The following is a 24,849-nucleotide window of genomic DNA, read 5'->3' on the forward strand; positions in this document are numbered from 1 at the left end:
GGAAGAAAGGGGATGGCACCCACACACTGGGAAGGTGTGGAATATTCACCAGATTCCTTTGGAGACTAAGCTCATGTGATGGGGAATAAGCATTTTGCCTAGAGGAAGGGGAACTAACTATGGATCTGATTGTATTCTAAGTATTTTACATGTATTTTATTAAAACCATAATAACTAACTCTTTCTTATTGAAGGCTTGCTAGGCTATCTCCCAAGTACTTCACATGCATTGACTGGAATCTCACAACAGACCTTTGGAGCACTGTTAACACCCCCAAGGTTCTGAGATGCAGAGTTCCAATAGTTTGCCCAAGGCCACACAGTAAATAGTAAAGCGTGGATTCCATTCCAACTGTGGCTCCACCGTTGGCTCTTGAGCACTGTGTGCTGCCTCTTGTTTAATTCAGAGGTATCAGAGGAGCTATTTTTTTTTTCTAGAAAGAAGCTCAATGAGTCAAAATGACCTGCCCACAACCTCACAGCTACTAAGTAACAGACACTGGGCCCGGGCTCTTCCTGATGGAATCCAAACTCTTCACTCTCAGTTATGACTGTTTGTTTGTCCTTCTATCCAGGTTTCCTATGTTGGGTTTCCTCTGGCTGCACTGTATTGCTTGTTTACCTTGATCATTCTGCTCATCACTGCTTTCAGCTGTAGTATAGCTAGTTTTTACCCTTTATCAGCAACAGTATTGAAAACAAAATTTATCAGTGTTGTCTAATGATTTTTTTCTGAAATAAGAGACTATCTTAACAATTTTCTTTTCATCTCCATGGACATTCCATCCATCCCTTTTTACTTTAGTAGGAATACTTATGTAAAGAATAGGGAATGGGATGTAGAAGGAGTTCATTCTAGGCTTTTAAAAGCTGAGAAATGTTACCTTTCTATGTCTAGCCGTGGAGGTGGACAGAGACTCAACCACTAGAGGGCACTGTGAGCCCACCTTTTGTGACTGCAGAGATTAGGCAGCAGCTGGAAGTCCGGTACCACAGACACTCCCCAAGAAAATCTTGCAGTATTTTTTATAGGAGCACCAGATCTTATGACTGAGCCACAGAGGCCATTTTCCTACCATAGCTCCTGAATTAGGACCCTCCCTGGAAGAAACACCTCAGGATCCAAAAGGAGCTCGGTTTGTGGGACTCCCTGTGGCCCAGCTGCTGCCCTGAGAAAAGGTCTCCATGTGTTCACTGCTCTGGCAGGCTCTTACCACTCATACTAAGTGCAGGTCAAACTCACATTCAGTTGTGCATCTTCCTAGATTGTGAGGCCTGCCTCTGTTGGTCCCAACTTTATATATATATATATAATTGATTTTTTACAGAGAGGAAGGGAGGGGATAGAGAGTTAGAAACATCAATTAGCTGCCTCCTGCACACGCCCTACTGGGGATGTGCCCGCAACCAAGGTACATGCCCTTGACCAGAATTGAACCTGGGACCTTTCAGTCCGAAGGCTGACTATCCACTGAGCCAAACTGGTTAGGGCGGTCCCAACTTCTTTTCAGCAGTCTCTCCACTGCCTCATCCCTGCCTTTGCCTGAGCTTTATTAATTATTTTTTTTTGGGGGGGTGCTTTTTAATCTAAGAAGTTAAAAGGTATTTTAAAAAACACAAAGAGCCCTAACCACTTTGGCTCACTGGATAGAGCGTTGGCCTGCGGACTGAAGGGTCCCAGGTTCGATTCCAGTCAAGGGCATATACCTTGGTTGCGGGCCACATCCCCAGTAGGGGGTGTGCAGGAGGCAGCTGATTGATGTTTCTAACTCTCTATCCCCCTCCCTTCCTCTCTGTAAAAAATCAATAAAATATATTTAAAAAAAAAAAACCCACAAAGAATAACTTAAACATATTTCCACTCTTCAGAAATAACAACTCCTAAAATTATTTTCCTCAGTCCTGGCTGGTGTGGTTTAGTTTGTTGGAGCATCATCTCATACACCAGAAGGTGGAGGGTTCAATTCCCACCAAGGGCACCATACCCAGGTTGTGGGTTTGATTCCCCAGGTTGGGGCACCTATGAGAGGGTGGCAACTAATGGATGTTTTTCTCTCACATCGATGTGTCTCCTCTAAAATCAATTTTAAAATTATTTTATCATATTTGCTTCTACCCTATTTTTTTAAAAAAATATGTTTTTATTGATTTGAGAGAAAGAGAGGGAAAGAGAGAGAGAGAAACATTGATTAGCCTCCTGCATGCCCCCTACAGGGGATTGAGCCTGCAACCAGGGCATGTGCCCTGACTGGAACTGGTGGTGACCTCTCAGTGCATAGGATGATGCTCAGCCAACTGAGCTACACTGGTCAGGGCTCCACCCTATTTTTAAAAAAATAAATAAAGTATAACAGATTTAGCTCAAGTCCTCTTTGACCCTGTCCCATTCCTCCCCCCCCTCGCCCCCTTCTCCTTCCTTGACAGAAAAACTACTGTTTGAGTTCAGTGGGTTTCCTTCCAGTTCATTATTATGCTTTTATATACAGGGTGGGACAAAAGTAGGCTTATGGTTATTCCTCTGGAAAATAATATACTCATTAATAAATAACAATACAAGAATAAACTCTGTTTCTCATACTCACAACTGTAAACTACTCTCCAATATAGAAAATAAGGACTTAGCTCTTTTTCATTCTTCACCCACAAGGAAGACAAAAAGAGGTAGAGTGGGGAGGAGCTCTTAGTAAACCACCTTTGAAAGTTGGAAAGAAAACGATGAGTGGAAATTTAGCAGACTTGAAAAAGCTCAAATCTTAGTCAACAGTAGAGAAAATGTATATTGCAGCACCATCAAAAGGCTCTGAATTGAAGGGAGCAGGTACTTCAGAAGGTAGAAATGAAAACAGGAGGGTAAAAATGAAAACTGATCCCCTACCTAACTGCACAGTTAGATGACTGCCCTACCCAATCTTGGCTGACTGTCAGTTTATTCTCTACAGCAGGCAAACGAAGGGCCTATAGTAGTTGAAGGCATTATCTTCTAGATTCGAGAACTAATTTTAAGAAGTTCATTATCACCTTGGCCAGGTAGTTGAGTTGGTTACAGCACTGTCCCAATACATGAAGGTTGTGGGACCCCAAAGGTGCAGGTTTGACCTCGAGTTAGGGCACATACAAAAATCAATCAAACACCCTAGCTCAGTGGTTGGCAAACCGCGGCTCGTGAGCCACATGCGGCTCACGAGTCGCAGTTTGCCGCTCTGTTGACTAATGAGTTTGCCGACCACTGCCCTAGCTGGTTTGGCTCAGTGGATAGAGCATCAGCTTGTGGACTGAAAGGTCCCAGGTTTGATTCCAGTCAAGGGCATATGCCCTGGTTTCTGGCTCGATTCCCAGTAGAGGGCGTGCAGGAGGCAGCCAATCAATGATTCTCATCACTAATGTTTCTATCTCTCCTCTCCCTTCCTCTCTGAAATCAATAAATATATATTTTAAAAAGCAATCAATGAGTACTTTGGAAGAACAAATTTATGTCTCTCGCTCTGTCTCTCTAAATACAATAAATAAAAAAATTAAAAAAAGAAGTTCAATATCTTTCTGACACTTGAGCTTTTGTTAAAATGTTTCCTTGATCCACTCCAGACATTTGAAGGATCATCTTTGTCCCAAAGTTTTGAAATTGTACATGCTGTATGTTAATATAGGTCTATTTTCACCTATTAGGCTCAGCACCTAATGGCCCCTTTCATTCTGGATATTCTCATCTTTCAATTTGGGGAAATTGTTTGAATAATTTCTTTGATTAGCATCCCCCCCTCCATTTTCTTTGTTATCTCTTTTTGGCTTTCATATAATTCAGATGTTGAACTTCTTGGACTGACCCTCTAATTCATTTTTCCCTTCCTCCCTCCCTCCCTCCCTCCCTCCCTCCCTCCCTCCCTCCCTCCTTTCCTTCCTTCCTCTCTTTCTCTCTCCCTTTCAGTCTTTTTTGAAATTGAAAAGAAGACTTAATGGAGACCTGAAAAAAATTTCCTAAAAGACCAAACTTTTCCAGAAAATTGTAGCTGCACAACACATTTCATTTATCATGTTATAACATGAATTAGACACAAATATAAAAACCAGAAGTCTGGCTGGTGTGGCTCCATGGTTGAGTGTCAGCCTATGAGCTAAGAGATCATGGTTCGATTCCCCATCTAGGCACATGCCTGGGTTTTGGGCTCAATCCCCAGTGTGGGGCATGCAGGAGGCAGCTGATCAATGATTCTCTCATCATTGATGTTTCTCTCTCTCTCTCTCCCTTCCTCTCTGAAATCAATAAAAATACATTAAAAAATAAAAACCATAAAATAAGCCGTCATTCAACAATCTGAGCAAAGATAAAATGCATCTTTCCTATTTTTAATTTTTCTTTTGTTCATTGAGTTTAAAAAATTTTTTCTGCTAGAATGCTTTCATTTTAAAGTTCTCATTTATTTTCTGAAAGTTCACTTCTTGAAATAGCATATTCTTTCACAAATACAATATCTTCAGTCTCTGGGGATACTAATGATTTTTTTGGTCTTGATTTTTTTTTTTCATGCACAACCTGTTTCCTCCAAGTTATTTATTTATACGTATTTTTCTGTTTTCTTATGTTGGGTTTTGTCTTTCATATTAAAAGTTTTCTTCAGCCGAAACCGGTTTGGCTCAGTGGATAGAGCGTCGGCCTGCAGACTGAAGGGTCCCGGGTTCGATTCCAGTCAAGGGCATGTGCCTTGGTTGCGGGCACATCCCCAGTGGGAGGTGTGCAGGAGGCAGCTGATCGATGTTTCTCTCTCATCGATGTTTCTAGCTCTCTATCCCTCTCCCCTCCTCTCTGTAAAAATATCAATAAAATATATTTTTTAAAAAAAGTTTTCTTCATACATCTGGTGACTTTGTCCATCTGCTTGTACTTGAGTATGACATTAATGATTCTCTAGAAACTCTGTTAACATGGGTATGGTCTTTACCAAGGGTGATGCAGCTGGCCCATTTCCTTATGAAACTCTCATGTTAATATCTTCAAGTTTTCTCTCTTTGATTTATCAGAGACTTCAGAGAAATTCTTTTAATTTCCTTCAGGAAAGATACATTCAAGCCTGCTAGGGTCTGGAAGCTGAATGAGCCAAGTGAGGGAAAAAGAACCTATGGTCTAAATATTTAATAAACTAAATAGTTAATAAACTTGTGCTTAATTGCCGTGTTTCCGGTATGCTATCTCCATCTTTAACTGCGCTTAATGTCCCTCAGTAACAAAGATGGCAGAAACAGCAATTGGTTAAGGATGAAGTTAAGAATGGCTAAGAAGTGTGCCCTGATGTTTGACCCAACCAGTGGACATTGCCTGAATATTAGTTTCTTTCCAGTCCTCCAACTGCTTATATTTTGTAACCACATCTCACTGAAGAATTAATTCATCCCCTTAGTAATCAATTCTAGTGGTGGGAGTCCAGGTAGGCAGCTGCTGCCTATGAGTTCCAACATATGCCAGGTGGCTGTACAGAGCTCCCTTGTGCATTAGAGAGAAGAAAGAAATTAGTTATAGAGCTGCTAATCCCTGCCCCGACAGCTGGAAGATGAAACTCTGTGCTGGTTCTTTACAACAGAAAGGAAATTCTGAAAGCCAGAGTGTGAAGAGGAAGCTTAAGAAAGTCCTTGTGTCTGGTGTACTTGTGGCTTTGCAGAAATGGCAATGCTCAGATGCCTTCCAATACATAGCATCAGGCACAACTTTGAAGACCAGGATATGAGACTCCATTCAGGGAAGGACAACTCCACAATTGAACAGATTTCCAAGACAGGAGTACCATAGGGAAGATTAAGGCAGGCGAAATTCTGTACTACAGATGGAGCTTCTCCTCTCCTTCTTGCCAGGGGAAAAAATAGCTACTTCAAAGACTAGATGTCTAGTGGCCTTCTGGGTTTGTCAGGGCTATCACTCTCTGAGCAACCATAAACTATAAGATCCCTTTACCGTGGTTTCTCTGAGAATACAGAAAAAATAACCTATCCCATAATCTATTACCCAGAGTCACCTGCATTTTAATGTCTTTTGTTTTTTTCAAGTGTTATTTACCTAGTTAAAATCTTATGGAATGTGCAATGCTATCTCCTGCTTTTTAGTTTATTATGTCATCATAAGCTTTTATTTCTCTTTATCATTAAAAAAAGTTCTTGGCAAACTTAATGTTAAAGGTTGTAACCCTCTATTGTTGGACATTAAAGCAGTTTCACATACCCCTTTTGTTATTAAAAATAAAGCCACCTGCCCTGACCGGTTTGGCTCAGTGGATGGAGCGTCGGCCTGCGGACTCAAGGGTCCCGGGTTCGATTCCGGTCAGGGGCATGTGCCTTGGTTGCGGGCACATCCCTAGTTGGGGGGGGTGCAGGAGGCGGCTGATCAATGTTCTCTCTCATTGATGTTTCTGACTCTCTATCCCTCTCCCTTCCTCTCTGTAACAAATCAATAAAAAATATATTAAAAAAAAATAAAGCCACCATACACATCTTTGCTTGTATACCTTATAAAATAAATGTCAAATTTAAAATAATACAGAAAGGTACATAGAAAGTTTAAAAAATCACCCCAAATCCCATCACTTAACAAGTCAGTGTTTAGAAAGGTGGTGTGGCTGTAGCTTTGCTGGTCTCACAATGTCTGCCATTTTCAATTTTCAGAGTCTGGTGACTGCATCTATTGCTGTTTGTAAGTCCCTGCTTATATAAATTCTTGGCACCCAGCCTCCTGGACAGAAATAAAACTGGATTGGTGGGTATATTTTGGAAGTGAGCCAGAATTGGTGAGCTGGAAGAGTCCTTATATTGCAGTATGCTGGAGATGGCCTTCAGCATCCTCTTCACACAGTACCTTGGGAAAATACCTGAATTTAATGGCCATCAGATTTCAATATGAAAAGGGGACTTATCTTCAGAAAATAATTGAAAGAATGGTTAACCCTTTTATCTCTGAACATTGGATTTGATAAATTTCCAGCTGCTGTTCTTTATTTTTTGTTATTGGACCAATGTTCTATATAAATAATTAGGATGTGACTATTTAATACTCAAAGAGTTTCTAACAATCAAACTCAATAATGTCACTACAATATTACATTCTGCAAATGTCATTCTGTTGTGTCAGATACCAGTTTTTCGTTAGGTATTTCTAAGGCACATAGTAGAAAACAAAATTGGTAACTTACTCAACTTCTTTTCACTGTGATTTGGGAATGCTATTTTTATAGAATGAGTCCTTAAAAAAATCAGTATTCACACTGTAGTTAACATTCCTCTATGCTGAATGATTTATCTTAATTTCAGATTACTTCTTTAGTAGGATTAATAGGTCAAAAGATTTGGCCTCATTTAAAGAAAAGCGAAATTCCACTGCCCAGAAATCTCTAATGATACCTTACTTCTTTTTGGACCGATTTTAAACTTCCAGACTCATACTGTGTCAGAAATTGCCACAGCAGGAATATTTTTCCTTCTAAAAACAATGTCATTTAAGTTTGGAAAGGTGTCAGAGTACCGATTTCACAGAATCAGGAAAATGAAGCAACTTTAAGCTTGAGGAAGGCTCTCTTCTCACGTGACGCCTCCACTTTTCCTTTAAATGTCTGCTCACGTGATAGCAAACATGCGCGCGCGCACACACAGGAAATTCACGCAGTCGGGGTTATTCCTCCCCCACCTTCCCAACCCTAGGGTTTCTGGTGTTCACTCCATGAAACCGTAACTCCTCTGGAGACTTTCTCTTCCTTATCCCCTTCCTTGTGTCACCTATTTTTCAGTCCTTTCCTTTCTGTGAGTCGCCGGCCCTAGACCTCCATATATCCTACAGAATCCAACTTGCCGGAGGAAGGGGGACGAAAACTACAACTCCCAGGGGGCGTCGTGGGCAGCGCCCTCGGCGGCGCGCAGTGTAGGTCGGGGGCTGAGGTCCCACGGTCTTTTCACCGCGTGCGGCCGGGAGCAAGCGCACTACAGGTTCCGTGGCGCCTCGCGCGCGAGTGGGGCGGACTGGGGCGGGGCGGGGGCGGGAGCGGGAGCCTAGGGCTGGCTGGCGGGCCGGCGGAGGCGGGGGTGGGGAGAGCAGAGGCGATGGAGGGGAGGAGTGGAGGAATGGGGGAGGGAAAGGGCAGGGAGGCGGGAGGCGGGGCCGAGCAGGAGCTGGAGCTGAAGCCTGAGCCGGCGGTTGCAGTGGAGGCGGTGATGTCGGTGCAGGTTGTGTCAGCAGCGGCTGCCGCGAAAGTGTCTGAGGTGGACCTGAAGGACCTGAGCCCCTCCGAGGCGGAGCCGCAACTGGGACTGAGCACGGCGGCCGTGAGCGCCATGGCCCCCCCGGCGGGCGGCGGCGACCCCGAGGCCCCAGCTCCCGCCGCGGAGCGGCCCCCAGCCCCTGGCCCGGGCTCGGGGCCAGCTGCTGCTCTTAGCCCTGCCGCCGGGAAAGTGCCTCAGGCGTCAGCCATGAAGCGGAGCGACCCTCATCACCAGCACCAGCGGCACCGCGACGGCGGCGAGGCCCTGCTCAGCCCCGACGGCACCGTTACCGAGGCGCCGCGCACAGTCAAGAAGGTATTGGGGCCGGGCTGCCTCTTGTGGAGAGAGAGGGAGGGAGGGGAACCACACGCAGATCCTGTCGGCACCGCGGCACCATCCTCCACGCCCTCCCTTCTGATCACAGAAGCAGAGAGACCCTTTCCCCCTTAAACCCACTTTCAGAGATGCCCTCACCCGGCCCCCAGTGCTGGGGAGCGAAGACTCCAGCCGGCACGGTCGTACTTCACTATGAATAACATGGAGGTAGCGCTTTCCACTCCTACTTGGAATGGGCAAGGAGAAGAGGCACCTAATAGTGCCCCTCCCTGCACCCCCAACATACTCCTGTGTTATTTTTCAGCTTCTCCGGGGAGAAGACCCCGATGGTGCAGAAAAACCTTACCGCTTATGAGAGCTCACCCAGCAATACGGGTGGAAGGATCTTTTCTGATTGAAGTTAGGAGTAAGCAGTAGTTACCTAGCATTGAAATCCTCAGTTGTCTGGTTTCTGTACAGATGATTACTTTATGCCTTTCTGTGGTCAACAGCTTCCATAGAGCAGTGCTGATGCTGTGCCCTTCACTCTAGATACTGCAATATCCGTGCATCTTCTCTGAATGTAGACGTGTAATGGAGAGGTTGTCTTCACTCTTTTCAGAGGTTTGTTCTCTCCACTCCGTAGTTGGCCACCAGGATTATTAGACTGTGTATAGAGAGCATGATGTTTTATTGATTCCTTTTATTGTGACCTGAACGTGTTAGGAAGAAATGCTTCTACTTTTGGGAAAAGCTATCATTGTGGGGCTTTCTGTCTCAGCTGCCAGCTTCTTTCAGATGTAGTTTTGAAGAGACAGTAGCCTTGGAGCAGCGGGGAGTAAGTGTGCCTCGATGTAGTATACTCCCTATTACCCTTACAATGCTATGCTTAGCATGTCTCTCCTCTCATAAAGCTAAATCAACACAGGAGAAAAGGGGCACATAGTGGAAAAGACAGAGACGTGGATCATGTAAAAAACGATTATGGCTCTAATTTCCGAGATACATAAAATATGGACACAATGATTTATGTGTTTTTTTTAATTGTTGGAACCGATTTTTAATTCTTTATCAGAACAGCATTCAAGTGTTGTGAAATCGGCATTGGTTTCACTGTAGGACGCTGTGGAATTGGAACCAGCTTAATTTTAGTTGTAATAACCTCATGATTAAGTTATAAAGCAGGTAATCCTTTCATTCTACGCACCCAAATACTGGTGATTAACAAATGATGTCAGAGGCAAGCCTGAAGGAATTTGTTTAGTGATGCTTTAGGACTGTTTCCTTGTCGTTTGCAGTATGAAACTCCTCTGGGAGGAATTATAGGAGGAAAGACAGGCAGCATGAGCCGCCTTTACTACCTGTATATGAATCTGGAAATCTAGAGCATGTTTCTGAGTAGTTTCGTTGCTTTATAACTTCAGACAAATTTTTCCTGCGATTAAGGGTCTTTTTGTGTAAAATGTATAATTTGATTAGATCTCTTGAGGGTAAGAGTGTTCAACAAACTGTTTTTGGAATGGGATTTACTGTCAAGCAGACCTGGTTTGAATCCTGGTACCCCCGATAACTAGCTTTTGGGTAATTTCCAAATTCTCTAAATCTTAGTTTCCTCTTCTATAAGGACACGGTTATGATTGAGGATTAGAAGCATTAATAGAGCGCTTTAGCATTGAACTTGGTACATATAGTAGTGGCTTAAGAAATAATACCTATTGTTATTAAGAATTTATTTTATTTCTCTTTCCATCATAGCTTAAGTGCATGCCATTAGGACCACCTCCGAATGATACCAAATTCAATATATTCTATAAAAATAAGATTAAAAATCACAGGCCAGCATATCGGTCTTCTTTCTTAATTTGAGGTGTGCTTCTTGACCATTTTTTCCTTGTTGCCAAACCACCTTCTTCCTGTTTTTCCAGTATAAAAATGTAGGTTCCATAATTCTAGATTTACTCAGCACTTCAAGGCTATGGAAGGCAGGACCTAGTTTTCTGTACAGTGTTGTGGCTCAATTGGTTGGGAATCATCCTGTACATTGAAGGGTTGTTTCCCAATTGGAAGCTGATCATGCTTTGCTTTCACATAGATGTTTCTCTCTTTCCTTTTCTCTTCCTCTCTCTCTAAAAATTAATACAAATATTTAAAAAAATTCTCTGCTGGATGTTAAGCAGGTATCACTCTGGGATGACATAGCTGTATGACATAGCTGAAGACTACTTTGGGGGGACAGAATCTTTAACTTTCTTGATATTGAATTGGTTAAATTGTAAGTGCATGAGATTGCCCTGCTTTCCTCATGATGAAAGTCACCTCACCAAGGGACTACAGTGTGACATTTTGATATGTTGAGCCTTTCTTGATTCTTAGATTGTTTACTTAATCATTCTGACCTTGACTCCTGCTTTTATAGAGTCTAGGGAGAGACTGGGGTACTTGGGGATTGAAATAGCTGCCTTTGGCTGTATAATTGGTGACTGTTGCTTCAATTTTGTAACTGTTGACATACAAGTTTATTTATCTTAATTCACATTTCCATTGATGGTATCCCTTACTCCATTCATGTATCTGTCATCATTTTTCTTAGTTCTGTTACTCAGCTCAGCCACACAAGGGAAATAAACTTTTTCACAGGAGCCAGAATTCCCAAGTGTGGTAGTTAATAAGAATGAACATATGGTGTGTAGGTTACTTAGTCACATCTTATCTTTGGCACAAGTTACATCGTGTAATTTGTAATACTCTGAGGACCAGATCTTATTATTGTGGCTCTGACATATTTGTATATAATGTTTTTCTTTTCTTTTTTTTTTTTAAATATATTTTTTTATTGATATTTTACAGAGAGGAAGGGAGAGGGATAGAGAGTTAGAAACATCGATGAGAGAGAAACATCGATGAGCTGCCTCCTGCACACCCCCCACTGGGGATGTGCCCGCAACCAAGGTACATGCCCTCAACCGGAATCGAACCTGGGACCCTTCAGTCCACAGGCCGACGCTCTATCCACTGAGCCAAACCGGTTTCGGCTATAATGTTTTTCTTTATAAGCTCACACCAAGTGAATCCAAGAAACCAAAAATCTTTATAAGAAGTGATTGGTAAAATGGGAAGAGAAGTTTTACAGTGAACGGAGTGGTAAAGTTGAGAGGATTTCTTCCCTATGTTCTTAAAAATGGAGTTATAGGAGTGTCACAGTACAGAAAACAAGGCAGAAGAGGATGTATTTCAGAAAAGTTAAAACTTTATGACAGTAAGGCTGTAAGCCAAGAACTGTAACTAGTTTGTGCTTACATCAGTATTGGTAATGACTATGTTCAAGCAGATTATTATTATTTTTTTTTTTTGGCAAAAGTATCCACCTTGCACTGGCTTTGTTGCTGTCAGCAGAGGATGAGTTGAGCCATGTTAGCACTTTCTTGCCTGAATTCTTTAAGCTCTTGATTTGGTTAATTATGGATTACTGAAATAGAATCTTTAGGATCTAGGCATGGGAATGTGGGAGCAGTGTGACTCCTTTTGCCAGTTAGAAAGTACAGCCTTGCAAAATGTTCAGTAAGGCAACTGGCATATTGACCCTAATAATAGTTACCATTAATTGGCCTTTTATATGCCAAGGATTGTTGTAGGTGTTTTTCTAATCCTGACAACAACACATTGTGATATAGGTGGCATTATCTCCATTTTACAAATAAGGAAATGAGGTTCAGAGAGATAAAGTGCCTTGCCCAAGGTTATATACGTCTGGAAAGTGGCAGAGGTAGGACTTAAATCTTTGTCTTAAACCTTTGTCTGTTTCCAAAGCCCCTCTTCTTTTCATTATGCCATACCAATTCTTTCTTTTTTGAGGACATGCTAATTGATTTGAGAGAGACAGGGCGGGGGGGAAGAGAAACATCTGTGTGAGAGAAACATCAATCACTTGCCTCCCATATGCACTCCAACCAGGGACCGAACCAGCAATCCAGGTCTGTGCCCTGACCAGGGATCGAACCCACAACTTTTCTGTGTATGGGACGATGCGCCAACCAACTGAGCCACACTGGCTAGGGCCTTTCTATCAGCCGTGGGCAAAGTACGGCCCGCGGGCCGGATCCGGCTGTTCTATCCGGTTCTCTTGCTCTCCCCTCCGCTCCTTTACTTTGAATTTATATTAGTTCACACAAACACTCCATCCATGCTTTTGTTCCGGCCCTCCGGTCCAGTTTAAGAACCCATTGTGGCCCTCGAGTCAAAAAGTTTGCCCACCCCTGTTAGATGCTTGGTTCTGGTCTTCTCCCAGAAGTCTTGGAGAATACTCTTGAATTCCAAGGTATGTGTGTCTGGTTTAAGCCTTAGGTTATCCCAAAACCAAGTAAGAATCTGAGTCAGGGCTTTAGGAAGAGGAATGAGAAAAAATTGTACAAATGTAGGACTGCGAAGAATTATAAAATTAGGAGAGAGGAAGAAGAGCATCTTATAGAAAAAAACATTTTAAGATAAATGATGCATTTTCACGTTAGTAATTTACTAATAACCTGAAATTTTATTCTTATTTTTAAAATTATAAATAGATATGGAGTACTTAAGAAATATGCTTCCTCTTCCTATCTAGCTAACAGTTTTTCCCTTTAAGTCCTACCATCTTTATGAATCAATCTCTACTTAAACATTTTACAGGTTAGAAAGGGAAGCATATGTTATACATTCCTGCTGTGTACCAGGCATTGTATTAGAGCTTTGCATATACTATTTTATTTACTCCTTTTAAGAGTTCTCAGAGAGCCCTAGCCAGTTGCTCAGTGGTTAGAGCACTGACCCAAAGACTGAAGGGTCTCAGGTTTGATTCCGGTCAAAGGCTCCTACCTCTGTTGCAGGATTGATCCCTGGGTCCTGTGGGCGAGGCAGCCAATTGTTGTGTCTCTCACATTGATGTTTCTTCCTCTTTCTCCCCCTCCCTTCCACTCTCTAAAAATCACCGGGAAAAATATCCTCGGGTGAGTATTAAAAAAAAAAAAGAGCTCTCAGAGAGAGGTAGTGTTATCCTTATTTTATTGAGGGTTGAAGAGATTAAGGAATTTGTCTCAAGATCACACATTTAGTAATATGATGGAGCTGACAGAACTCTAATCTGTTTGACTCCAAACTCAGTTGCTTTTCAGTTGAAATATTTCTCTGTTCAAAACTCAGATTGAATCTTAATCTATGTATTTTTTATGGATGTTTTTTCACTAATAGGTAGTTTCTTTTTATTTATTGAGCTTATTTAATGGCCTTACCATATATTTATGTGAACATTTATGAGTCTTCTGAGAAAGCAGCCTTTTTTTGTATTATAATTTGTGAATTATATTGGGAAAGATTGAACATTAAGAGCTGTCTTAAGAGATTGCTCAGAGCTGAAGTTGCAGTTGTGTATTTGATGTCCTGAGGAAAAACTTAGATCTTTAATATCCAGTTAATTCAAGAAATACGTTGTTCATGAAAAAAAGGAGAGTAGGAAAGAAAAAAAAGATTTGTTGGAATCTTTATTCAAACTCTTGTCAAGTTGATTTTATAAAGAACGTGCAATTTCTTTCTGGTGGTTCTTATTTAAATATTTCAGGGAGGTACAACTGAGGTGGATGAGAGAACAATCTGGCAGTTGCCCTGGTCTACTGTCCTGCCATTGTGTTCAGGTGGTATGCACAATCAGGAGCTGAATTCTGTTTACCCAATAAGAGGTTCAGTAAGCTTGATCAGGTTCTATGGAATTTGTAGGAGCTTTTTATAGTCTGAATGACCTATGACCTGAGATTTGGTGAGAGCTAAGTGAGCAGAGGAGGAAGTGGTGGAGTGAAATTCCTCCTGTAACAGGTCCCCCTCTTCCCCAGTTATATTCTGCAACAATTCAATTAACCATTTTCTTTCTTGGTCACTGCATTAATAGCTGGTAATTTCCTGTTCTCTTTTTCTTTTTTTAAAATATATTTTATTGCTTTTCTACAGAGAGGAAGGGAGAGGGACAGCGAGTTAGAAACATCGATGAGAGAGAAACATCGATCAGCTGCCTCCCGCACACCTCCTACTGGGGATGTGCCCGCAACCAAGGTACATGCCCTTGACCGGAATCGAACTTGGGACCTTTCAGTCCGCAGGCCGAAGCTCTATCCACTGAGCAAAACCGGCCAGGGCCCTGTTCTCTTTTTCAAGTGTAAATATATTTGTTTGGGGCACCTAGTTCTTCTTAGCTCAGGAAGGGTACAGAAGTTTTAGAGCTGCTAGTGGAATTTCTCTTGACTATAAATCAGGCTTTTTCTTAAAGCCTTTCTGAATACTGCAGAACTGTCATTGAAAGTTAAGTAACCTGAGACTAAAACTGGTTTCATCTTCCCTACAAACTTACCTCCTGTAGTGTTCCAATGGTGAACCCTTTTGATCATTCTAAAAGATTAGATACTGTTGACTGCGTTTTTTTTGAAACTTCTCTTGGCTTCAGTTATAATTCTTCACTTATGGCTACCATTTACTGAATATTTAGTCTCTGCCAAACATTTATCTTTCCTTCTCATCTCATTTAATCAGGACAGTTTTATCAGATGAATACTGTTATTTTACAAACTAGAAATTTGGTCTCAAAGAGAATAATTAACTTGCCCAAGGCTTTGCCAGTCTGTGATGCCTTTGGGATTAGTGAGAGACAACACTGCACATAGCAACAGTGGGAGGCTACTTCTCTGACCAAACTCCCATGTGAAATCTGCTTTAGCACTGCTGCTAAGATCACTCTGTGCAACTATCTATCTATCTATCTATCTATCTATCTATCTATCTATCTATCTATTTATTGTTGACAGTATTACAGGTGTCTCCCATTCTCCCCTCCTCCCCCCTTTACTTCCCTCCACCCAGCCTTCTGTGCAACCTTTTGGATCTCAAGATCTACAACTTGTTCCTCCATTATTAGCAGATTCCCATATAGCATCAGCCTCTAGCAGCATGATCCAGTTACAAGGTCAACAGTGGAATGCTACTAGTGTGTCACCTGGTATCCAGAACTATAATGGTACAGCCTAAGCTACAGTGTCTCCTGCTTGGCATTAGCAAACACAACTTTCCCAAACCCATTTTGTATATGCTTTTGGGTGATGTTTTTAGCTGTGTAGACGTGAAGCAGGTTCTTCACTCTGAAAGCTACCTCATATTCTGTAAATTCTTTTTCTGTTTAATTCAGCCATAGTTGCCTTCTGCTGTTTATGGAACTCTGAGTGATGCACTGGTTGAACCTAACCATCTGCCTTTTTAGTTGTCTGCCTCCATGTAGATGAGAATTGCTGGAGAAAATCAGAAAGCCAGGCAGATCAGTATCACTACAAATTCATAATCATCAACCTCATATGCATAATCATTATTGCTTAGCAATGCTGTACATTTCTCTAGTAAGTTCACTTTCTCATTCACTGGAAATGACTATTTCATACTGTCTCTATTTCTAATCTCACATGTTCTTCTTTTTATGTATTTTTATTTTACTTACTTTTAAAATTAAATTTATTGGGGTGACATTGGTTAATAAAATTATATAGGTTCCAGGTGTACAATTCTATAGTACATCATCTGTATATTGTATTGTGTGTTCACTACCCCTGTGTTCTTTTTATTTTTTATTTTATTATTATTTTTAAATATATTGTTATTGATTTCAGAGAGGAAGAGAGAGGGAGAGAGATAGAAACATCAGTGATGAGAGTGAATCATTGATTGGCTGCCTCCTGCATGCCCCCTACTGGGGATTGAGCCCACAACCTGGGCATGTGTCCTTGACTGGAATCAAACCCAGGACTCTTCAGTCCACAGCCAGATGCTCTATCCACTGAGCCAAACCAGGTATGGCTGTGTTCTTTTTAAACCAGTGATGTGCCTTATACTCTATTATAAAAAAAAACAGAAGCTGCTGCCCTAGCTGGTTTTGCTCAGTGGTTAGAGTGTCAGCCCACAAACTGACCCGGGTTTAATTCTGGTCAAGGGCACGTACCTAGGTTGCAGGCTCGATCCCCTGCCATGGTTGGGTCTCGGTGTGGGAGGCAACCAATCAATGTGTCTCTCTCACATAGATGTTTCTTTCTGTCTCTCCCCCCTCCCTTTCACTCTCTCTTAAAAAAAAAAATCAATGGAAAAAATATCCTCGGGTGAGGCTTAACAAAAAACAAAACAAAACAAAACAAAAAACCAGAAGCTGTCAAAAGGGAATCCCTTCATCTTTGTACCTTCCAAATCTACAAACCTACCTGCATCTCAGGCTTACCTTTTACTAATTCCCACCTGTTAGGATAGAGGAACTTCATTTCATCCAAGACCAGTCCCTCTACAGGTGCTCTAATCGTATTCTCTTGTCTTCTTAAGAACTTCTTTGGTTATTTCCTCTTTATATAGAACCTTTCCTGCAGTATTCAAACTTGCTCTAATCTTGCCCATTTTGAAAACCCTGTCCTCTGACCTCCATATTTCCTTTCTGCTATTCTTATCTTTCTACTTTCAAAGTAAGCTTCTTAAGTTTTCAATACATACTATATACTTTTTTCTTCCCATGAACTCTTTAACCCAATGCTGCTCTTATACTCTGACCCAAACAAAATCCTTTTGCTAAAGTGCTAATGCCTGTCATATTGGGAAACATGGCCGTCTGTATTTCTAGTCCTCTTCATATCAGACCTCTTGGCATCATCAGACACAGACTTCTTACCAAAACAGTCTCCTCTCTCGGCTTCCAGGACACTGCTCTTTACTAGTTTTACTCTTATTTCTCTGGCTGGTCCTTAGTCTTCTTTGCTGGCCCTTTCTCCTTGAATCTGGGTCCTCTGCTCTTTCCATTGTGTTTTCTCCCTAAGTCGTCCATACTGTTCCTATGCCTTTGAGTATCATCTACATACTAACAACTCCCCAAATGATTTCTTTAGCCAAGATCCCTCTTTTGAATGACAGCCAGTCTTGTGTGTATACCCTGCCTACTGGCAGTTGGGCTTCAAAACTAACATGTCCAAAATGAAATGTTTTATCTACCTGTCCATTTCCCAAATAAAGTTATTTCCTTCATTTCAGTAAAATTGTATTTACATTATTTTTCCTTTTGTTTAAAAATTGTTTTTAATTACACAAGTAATGCTTGCATACATTCTTATAAAATAATTCAATGTAGTAAAATAGTTCTTCCTTGGCCCTCAGCCAGTCTTATTCCCCTTCCCAGAGGTGACTTGTATTCTCACTTTGTCTTTCTATACTTTTTTTTTTATCAGACTTTATACTTATATTTGTACATAGAGAAATTTATAGTTTTATAATTTGTACATAAATGAAAGCATATTATATATACATTGTTTTGCAGATTGCTTTTTTTTTACTTAAGAACATGTCTTGGAGCCGAAACCGGTTTGGCTCAGTGGATAGAGCGTCAGCCTGCGGACTGAAGGGTCCCGGGTTCGACTCCGGTCAAGGGCATGTACCTTGGTTGCGGGCACATCCCCAGTGGGAGGTGTGCAGGAGGCAGCTGATCGATGTTTCTCTCTCATCGATGTTTCTAGCTCTCTATCCCTCTCCCTTCCTCTCTGTAAAATATCAATAAAATATATTTAAAAAAAAAAAAGAACATGTCTTGGAGCTTTTTACATATTAGTACATATGTATCTATCTTATTCTTTTTTTAACATGCTGAATTGGTTTCCAAATCTATACTGTTGTTGTTTACTAAACAACATTTTATGCACATTTGACGTAATATTTTTCTTTATAGACTGTGCTTTGTATACCAGTATAAGTGCTTCTCTAGAAAGTTTTTATATAATTAGATTGGCCAGTTTTTTTCTTTTATGGCTTAAACATTTTTTGTCTTAGAATGGTCTTTCCTATCCTAGGTTTATAAACAAATTCTTTTATATTTTCTTCAACTGTTTTTATGTTTGCATGAATATATTTTAGTCTTAAATTCCTATGGAATTTATTTTTATTTGTAATACTAGAGGCCCAATGCATGAATTTGAGCATGGGTAGGTCCCTCTGGGTGGCCTTCAGGGATCGGGCTGAAACCCACAGTCCAACACCACCTGCAGCTCCTACCTGCTGCACCCGCTCATCCCGGCCCCACTGTGCCTGCCCCAGGCTCGTGCCCAGTCAGTCCCGATCAGGAGAAGCTGCCCCAACAGCACTCGCCAGCCGTGAGCCACTCCAAGGGGAGTAGCCTACAGGATTGGGCTGAAACCGGCTTTCCGACATCCCCTGAGGGGTCCCGGCTTGTGAGAGGGCACAGGCCAGGCTGAGGGACCCCACTGGTCCACGATCAGGCCGGGGTGGGACCACGGGAGGGCTTCAGGGTGTGTCCAGCCCATCTCGCTCAGTCCGATCGGCCGGACCCCAGCAACAAGCTAACCTACGGGTCGGAGCATCTGCCCCCTGGTGGTCAGTGCACATCATAGCGACTGGTCGACCAGTTGACTGTCTGCCCCCTGGTGGTCAATACACATCATAGCGAGCAGTTGAGCTGCCTTAGCATATCATTAGCATATGATTGGTTCGGTTCTGCCTTTCGGTCTATTTGCATATTACCCTTTTATTAATAGGACTAGAGGCCTGATGCACGAAGATTCGTGCAAGAATGGGCCTTCCTTCCCCTGGCTGCTGACACTGCCTTCGCTCTGGCCTGGAGCTGCCTTTCTGCCTTCGCACGCTGCCCAGAGGCCCCAAGAGGCTGGAGCAGTGTGGAACGCCTGCGTCGTTGCCATGGCGACGACATAGGCGTCCCGCCCCCAGCTGCTTGGCGCCTGCATATGCAAATTAACCCACCATCTTTGTTGGGATAATTTGCATACCCACTCCTGATTGGCTGGTGGGTGTTGTGAAGGTATGGTCAATTTGCATCTTTCTCTTTTATTAGTGTAGATAAGATAGGGACTATTTGTAATGTAAGATAGCTCTATTTGTTTTCAAATAAAATTTAATATCTTGGGTTTGTTCTTTTCCTTTCTTTTTAACTTATCCTTAACTATTTTCTTTCTTAACTTTTAGCTGGACATGTAGAAGTAACTTTTGTTTGAAGGCTGTATCTATTTAACTCAAGAATGACACTAAAAATTGCCATCCTGGTAGTACTTAGTGCTTATAATGAGTTATTCCTAGAAGCACTTGCTATTTTAGCAAGTGTTATTGTTTATAGTAAACATAGTTATTATTTAGTGGATATAGATTGTTTTGCTAGAAATTGGAATCTCACTTATATCTCAAATAAATATCCTATGCAGTAATGGCTTAGAGAGTAACTTCTGCAGTTATACTAAGTTGGAAAAATATAGTAATGTGTGGCCCTTTTCCAAAATGTCACCTAATTTTTTTTTCAGGCATTGCAGGAATTGAGTATGTGTGATGAGACTGTAGGAAGAAAATTTTTTGCCCTGATTAGATAGTTGTGTGCATCTATCTTTCAAAGTTAGCAATATATTACCTGCTCCAGGTTAGAGAAGGACTCATTTTCCTGGCAGGTAAACAAACTGTCTTTTTAAACAAAGCTTTGTTGGCTAAAGTTTGACTAAATCTAGTCGTGGGTCCCTCTGCTTTGTGAGACAGAAATGGAATAGGAATTTTTACTACATTCGTGTCTATTTTTATAAGGGAGGAAAGATGGCTGGTCATATGCTAGTCCAGCCGTGGGCAAACTACGGCCCGCGGGCCGAATCCGGCCCGTTCGGCTGTTCTATCCGGCCCGCGGAGCCGAAAGAGCGGAGGGTTCTCTTGCTCTCCCCTCTGCTCCTTTACTTTCAATTTATATTAGTTCACACAAATACTCCATCCATGCTTTTGTTCCGGCCCTCCGGTCCAGTTTAAGAACCCATTGTGGCCCTCAAGTCAAAAAGTTTGCCCACCCCTGTGCTAGTCCCTTTTTAGGGTCTATGCTGGACTGTACTATAAAGGAGAAGCAATTTTACTGCTTCTGAATACTTGTCTAATACTCTTCCCTGATATTGTGTGAGCTTCTTCTTTTACATAAAAAACCATTTATGTGTTGTGTGCTAAATACTGCTAAGTGATAGGGTTATTAAATCAGCAAAATACCATTCTTGCCCTCAGGAGAGGGTAGTGATATAAATATGGAAATAAATACAGTCTAGTTTGATATGAGCAATACTGGAAGTAGGGATTGTCAGTTTGAAGAGGTCAGCATTGAAATCAAGGTGACACACCTTAGGAAAACTAGTTGGTTGTCCATCCAGGAGGCTTCGCCATGTAGCAGAACCTTTGTGAAGTTTCCATGTTCCAATGTTACTAATCCAGAAATTTACTTTTAATACACTTAAGAAATCATTCACCTGTTAGGACTGGCTCATTCAAACCAAATTCACAAGAGACTCATATTTAAAACGGAATGATAATTTCAGGTGCTGGCCAAGTAGCTCATTTGGTTAGAGCATTATCCTGATACACCTAAAGTTGTGGGTTCGATCTGTGGCCAGGGCAAATACAAGAAGCAACCAATGAATGCATAATTAAGTGGAACAACATATCAGTATGTCTCCCTTTCTCCCTCTCTCTCTCTCTCTCTCTCTCTCTCTCTCTCTCTCTCTCAAAATCAATTAAAAAATTAAAACAGAATGATTACTTCTAATTTATGGTTAGATATATATAACACTTGAGCTGATTTAATATATGGGTCAGTCAAATGGTACTCTGAAAAATCAACATGGGAAGTCTAATTATAGTTGGAAGCAATTTGGAGTCTTTTTTTTTTTTAATCCTCACTCGATACTTTCATTGGCTTTCAGAGAGAGTGGAAGGGAGGTGGAGAGACAGACAGAGATGAAAATGAAACATCATGTGAGAGAGACGCATTGCCAACCTGGGCCAGAGATGAGCCTGCAACTGAGGTACATACCCTTGACTGGAATTGAACTCATGACCCTTCACTCTGAGGGTCAACAAATGCTCTATCCATGGAGCCAAACTGGCAAGTTTGGAATCTTTTAGATCTTTGCTACTCACATTGGTCCATACCAGAAGCATTGGCATCATGCGGGAGCTTGTTATAAATTTACAATTACAGGCAACTCTGATTCTGGACTAGTTTATACCCACAGGAACCTTAATTTAAAAAATATATATTTTTATTGATTTCAGAGAGGGAGATAGAAATATCAATGATGAGAGAGAATCTTGCTCAGCTCATGCTCCCTACCAAGGATCAAGCCTGCAACCTTGGCATGTGCACTGACGGAATCAAACCATGACCTCCTGGTTCATAAGTCAACGCTCAACCACTGAGCCACACCAGCCAGGTGGAACCTCAATTTTTTTTACTTATTTTATATAAGGCTAATATGCAAATCAACCAAATGGTGGAACAACTGGTTGCTGTGATGCACACTGACCACCAGGAGGCAAACGCTCAACACAGGAGCTGCCCCCAGCCCGCAGGCTCCAATAACCCAATGGGGAATGGGGAACCGGGGGTGGGTGGCGGTGGACACGGGTGGTGCTGGGGCCCCAATTGCCCTGCTGATCGCCCCACACACAGAGGGTGACTGGTGGTGGTGGGGGGTGGGGCCAGCAAGCGGGCGGAAATGGCCAACCTCTTGGTCCCTCCCCCAGCTGGCAGGCTCCAATTGCCCAATGGGGAACCGGGAACTGGGGGTAGGTGGTTGCGGATGCAGGTAGAGCCGGGGCCCCGATTGCCCCGCCAGTTGCCCCACACACAGAGGGTGGCAGGGGGCGGGGCTAGCTGCCGGCAGCCGGGGAAGATTGGCCCTGATTGCAGGCCAGGCCTAGGGACCCTACCTGTGCACGAATTTCGTCCACCGGGCCTCTAGTTGTTGAATGATGTTGGCTTAGCAGGTGGTTTATTTTGTTTCTCTTTTATGAAACTTCAGAGTAGAGAGGCAAGAAAATCATTTTGGGGTTTTGTGGAAGGGTAGACATTTATAATAAAATTTATCATAAATCATGACTGATATCGTTCAGTGTTTAGAGTATCAGCCAGCACACCAGAGGGTATGAAGTTCGATTTTTGGTCAAGGGCAGGTACCTGGGATGCAGGTTCCATCCCGACCCAGGTTGAGGCACATGTGGGAATGGGTAAACTATGGTATCTATAATAATAAAAGTATAATATGCAAATCATTGGAACAGTGGAACGACCGTCCAGACAAACTTCCGACGAAGCCAGGGCTGTGAGGGCCGAGGCAGCCAGGGCTGCGAGGGCCGAGCCCCTTGCATGAATTTCGTGCATCAGGCCTCTAGTATTCATATAATGAAGTACCTCACAGAAGATAAAATGAACCAACTAGAAAACCTACATGTGTCAGGCTGGTTAAAATTCAAAAGTAAAGCCCTAGCCAGTTTGGCTCAGTGGGTAGAAAGTCAGCTTTCAGACCAAAGTGTCTTGGGTTCTCTTCTGGTCAAGGGCACACACCTTGGTTGCATGCTCCTCCCCAGCCTGGGCCCTGGTAGGGGCGGGTGCAAAAGGCAACCAATTGATGTGTTTCACGCACATCAATATTTCTCTCTGTCTTTCCCTCTCGCTTCCACTCTCTAAAATATCAAGGGGAAAATATCCTCAGGTGAGGATTACAAAAACAAAAAACTCGAAGAAGAATGAAAAAAGCAGGCTGCAGAATGCTATCTACTCTATACCATCATTTATATTACATTTATAAACGTACAAAGTGCTGCATAATGTTTGCTATATACAGTTGGTACTGATGAACAATATGTAGCAAAAGTATTTTTTTTTTTATATATTTTATTGATATTTTACAGAGAGGAAGGGAGAGGGACAGAGAGTTAGAAACATCGATGAGAGAGAAACATCGATCAGCTGCCTCCTGCACAACCCCCAATGGGGATTTGCCTGCAACCAAGGTACATGCCCTTGACCGGAATCGAACCTGGGACCTTTCAGTCCGCAGGCTGACGCTCTATCCACTGAGCCAAACCGGTTTCGGCGTAGCAAAAGTATTTTAAAAATGAAAGGAAATTGTGAACAGCAAAGTTTGGACAGAAGTTAACCTCTGTAGTGGGAGAGAAAGTATGAAGGTTAATGAATAGAGAAGAAGTACAAAAGGATCTTCAGTTTTATCTACAACTGGAGGCCTGGTGCATGACATTCGTGCACTGCGGGGGGAGGGGTCCCCTCAGCCTGGCCTCCACCATCTCGCAGTCTGGGACCCCTTGGAGGATGTCTGCCTGCTGGTCCTTAGCACTGCTGCAGAGGCGGGAGAGGCTCCCGCCACTGACACTGCACTGGCCAGCCATGAGCCTGGCTTCTGGCTGAGTGGTGCTCCCCCTGTGGGAGCGTAGTGACCATGAGGGGGCAGCTTCTGCATTGAGCGTCTGCCCCCTGGTGGTCAGTGCGTGTCATAGCGAGTGGTTGTTCCACCGTTTGGTCAATTTGCATATTGGGATTTTATTATATAGGATGTTTCATTTCTTTAAAAATATCTACAAAAAATTATGCAAAATGCTAACATTTGTTAAATTGGGCAGTGAGTACAATTCTCTCAGGGCTATTCCATATGCTTAGGAAAACATTTTTTTAAACAGTTTTAATGCTTTTTGGGACCTGTATTTGTAAAACTATTATACTAATGTATCTCTGGTGCCTAATTCACTCAGTGTGATAGAAACTTTCAAGAATTTAGGTACAAGCATACGATATGGTGGAATCTTCTGTGCCCTAACAAGATATTTCTAAAAAAGAAAAAAAAAAATGCTATGGAGAAACCAAGATGACGGCATAGGCAAACACCTAAACTGCTGCCTCGCACAACAATTTCAAAACTAAAACTAAGCCCTGACCGGTTTGGCTCAGTGGATAGAGCGTCGGCCTGCGGACTGAAGGGTCCCAGGTTCAATTCCGGTCAAGGGCATGTACCTTGGTTGCGGGCACATCCCCAGTGGGAGGTGTGCAGGAGGCAGCTGATCGATGTTTCTCTCCCATCGATGTTTCTAACTCTCTATCTCTCTTCCTTCCTCTCTGTAACAAATCAATAAAAAATACTAAAAAAAAAAAACAAAACAAAACAAAACAAAAAACAAAAAAACAAAACTAAAACTAAAAGACAAAACGGACATCATCCAGAACCACAGGAAAGCTGGCTGAGTGGAAATTCTACAACTAGAAGGAAAGAGAAAAGCACACTGAGACTCAGAGGAGCTGAAAGGAAGCAGAGGTACTGAGATGCGCACGGAGAGAGGACTGGCAACTGAGTACATGGCTGGATTTCTCAAGCGGAAGGGAGACAAAAGCTCCCGACTGTGCTGAACTCCAGTTCTGGACGAGACACTGAGGACCCAGACTCATTCGGGGAGAAA

General features: G+C 42.3%; 1 protein-coding gene across 3 annotated transcripts in view; it reads left to right on the forward strand.

The window, feature by feature from the left end:
* Positions 1 to 8,117: 8,117 nt before the first annotated feature.
* The window catches only part of AHCYL2 (adenosylhomocysteinase like 2), a 191,118-nt gene continuing 174,386 nt past the window's right edge, over positions 8,118 to 24,849 (forward strand). For 2 of the 3 annotated variants that reach the window (XM_080664133.1, XM_080664134.1), the window contains exon 1: positions 8,118 to 8,541. In XM_080664133.1, the coding sequence (XP_080520259.1) occupies positions 8,179 to 8,541 (363 nt within the window). In that variant the 5' untranslated portion in view covers positions 8,118 to 8,178. Of the gene's footprint in view, positions 8,542 to 8,745; positions 8,770 to 24,849 lie in introns of those variants that run through there. The other variant, XM_080664136.1, reaches the window with a different exon arrangement.

Source organism: Plecotus auritus (assembly GCF_963455305.1).
Source record: "Plecotus auritus genome assembly, chromosome: 4".
Classification (NCBI taxonomy): Eukaryota; Metazoa; Chordata; class Mammalia; order Chiroptera; family Vespertilionidae; genus Plecotus; species Plecotus auritus.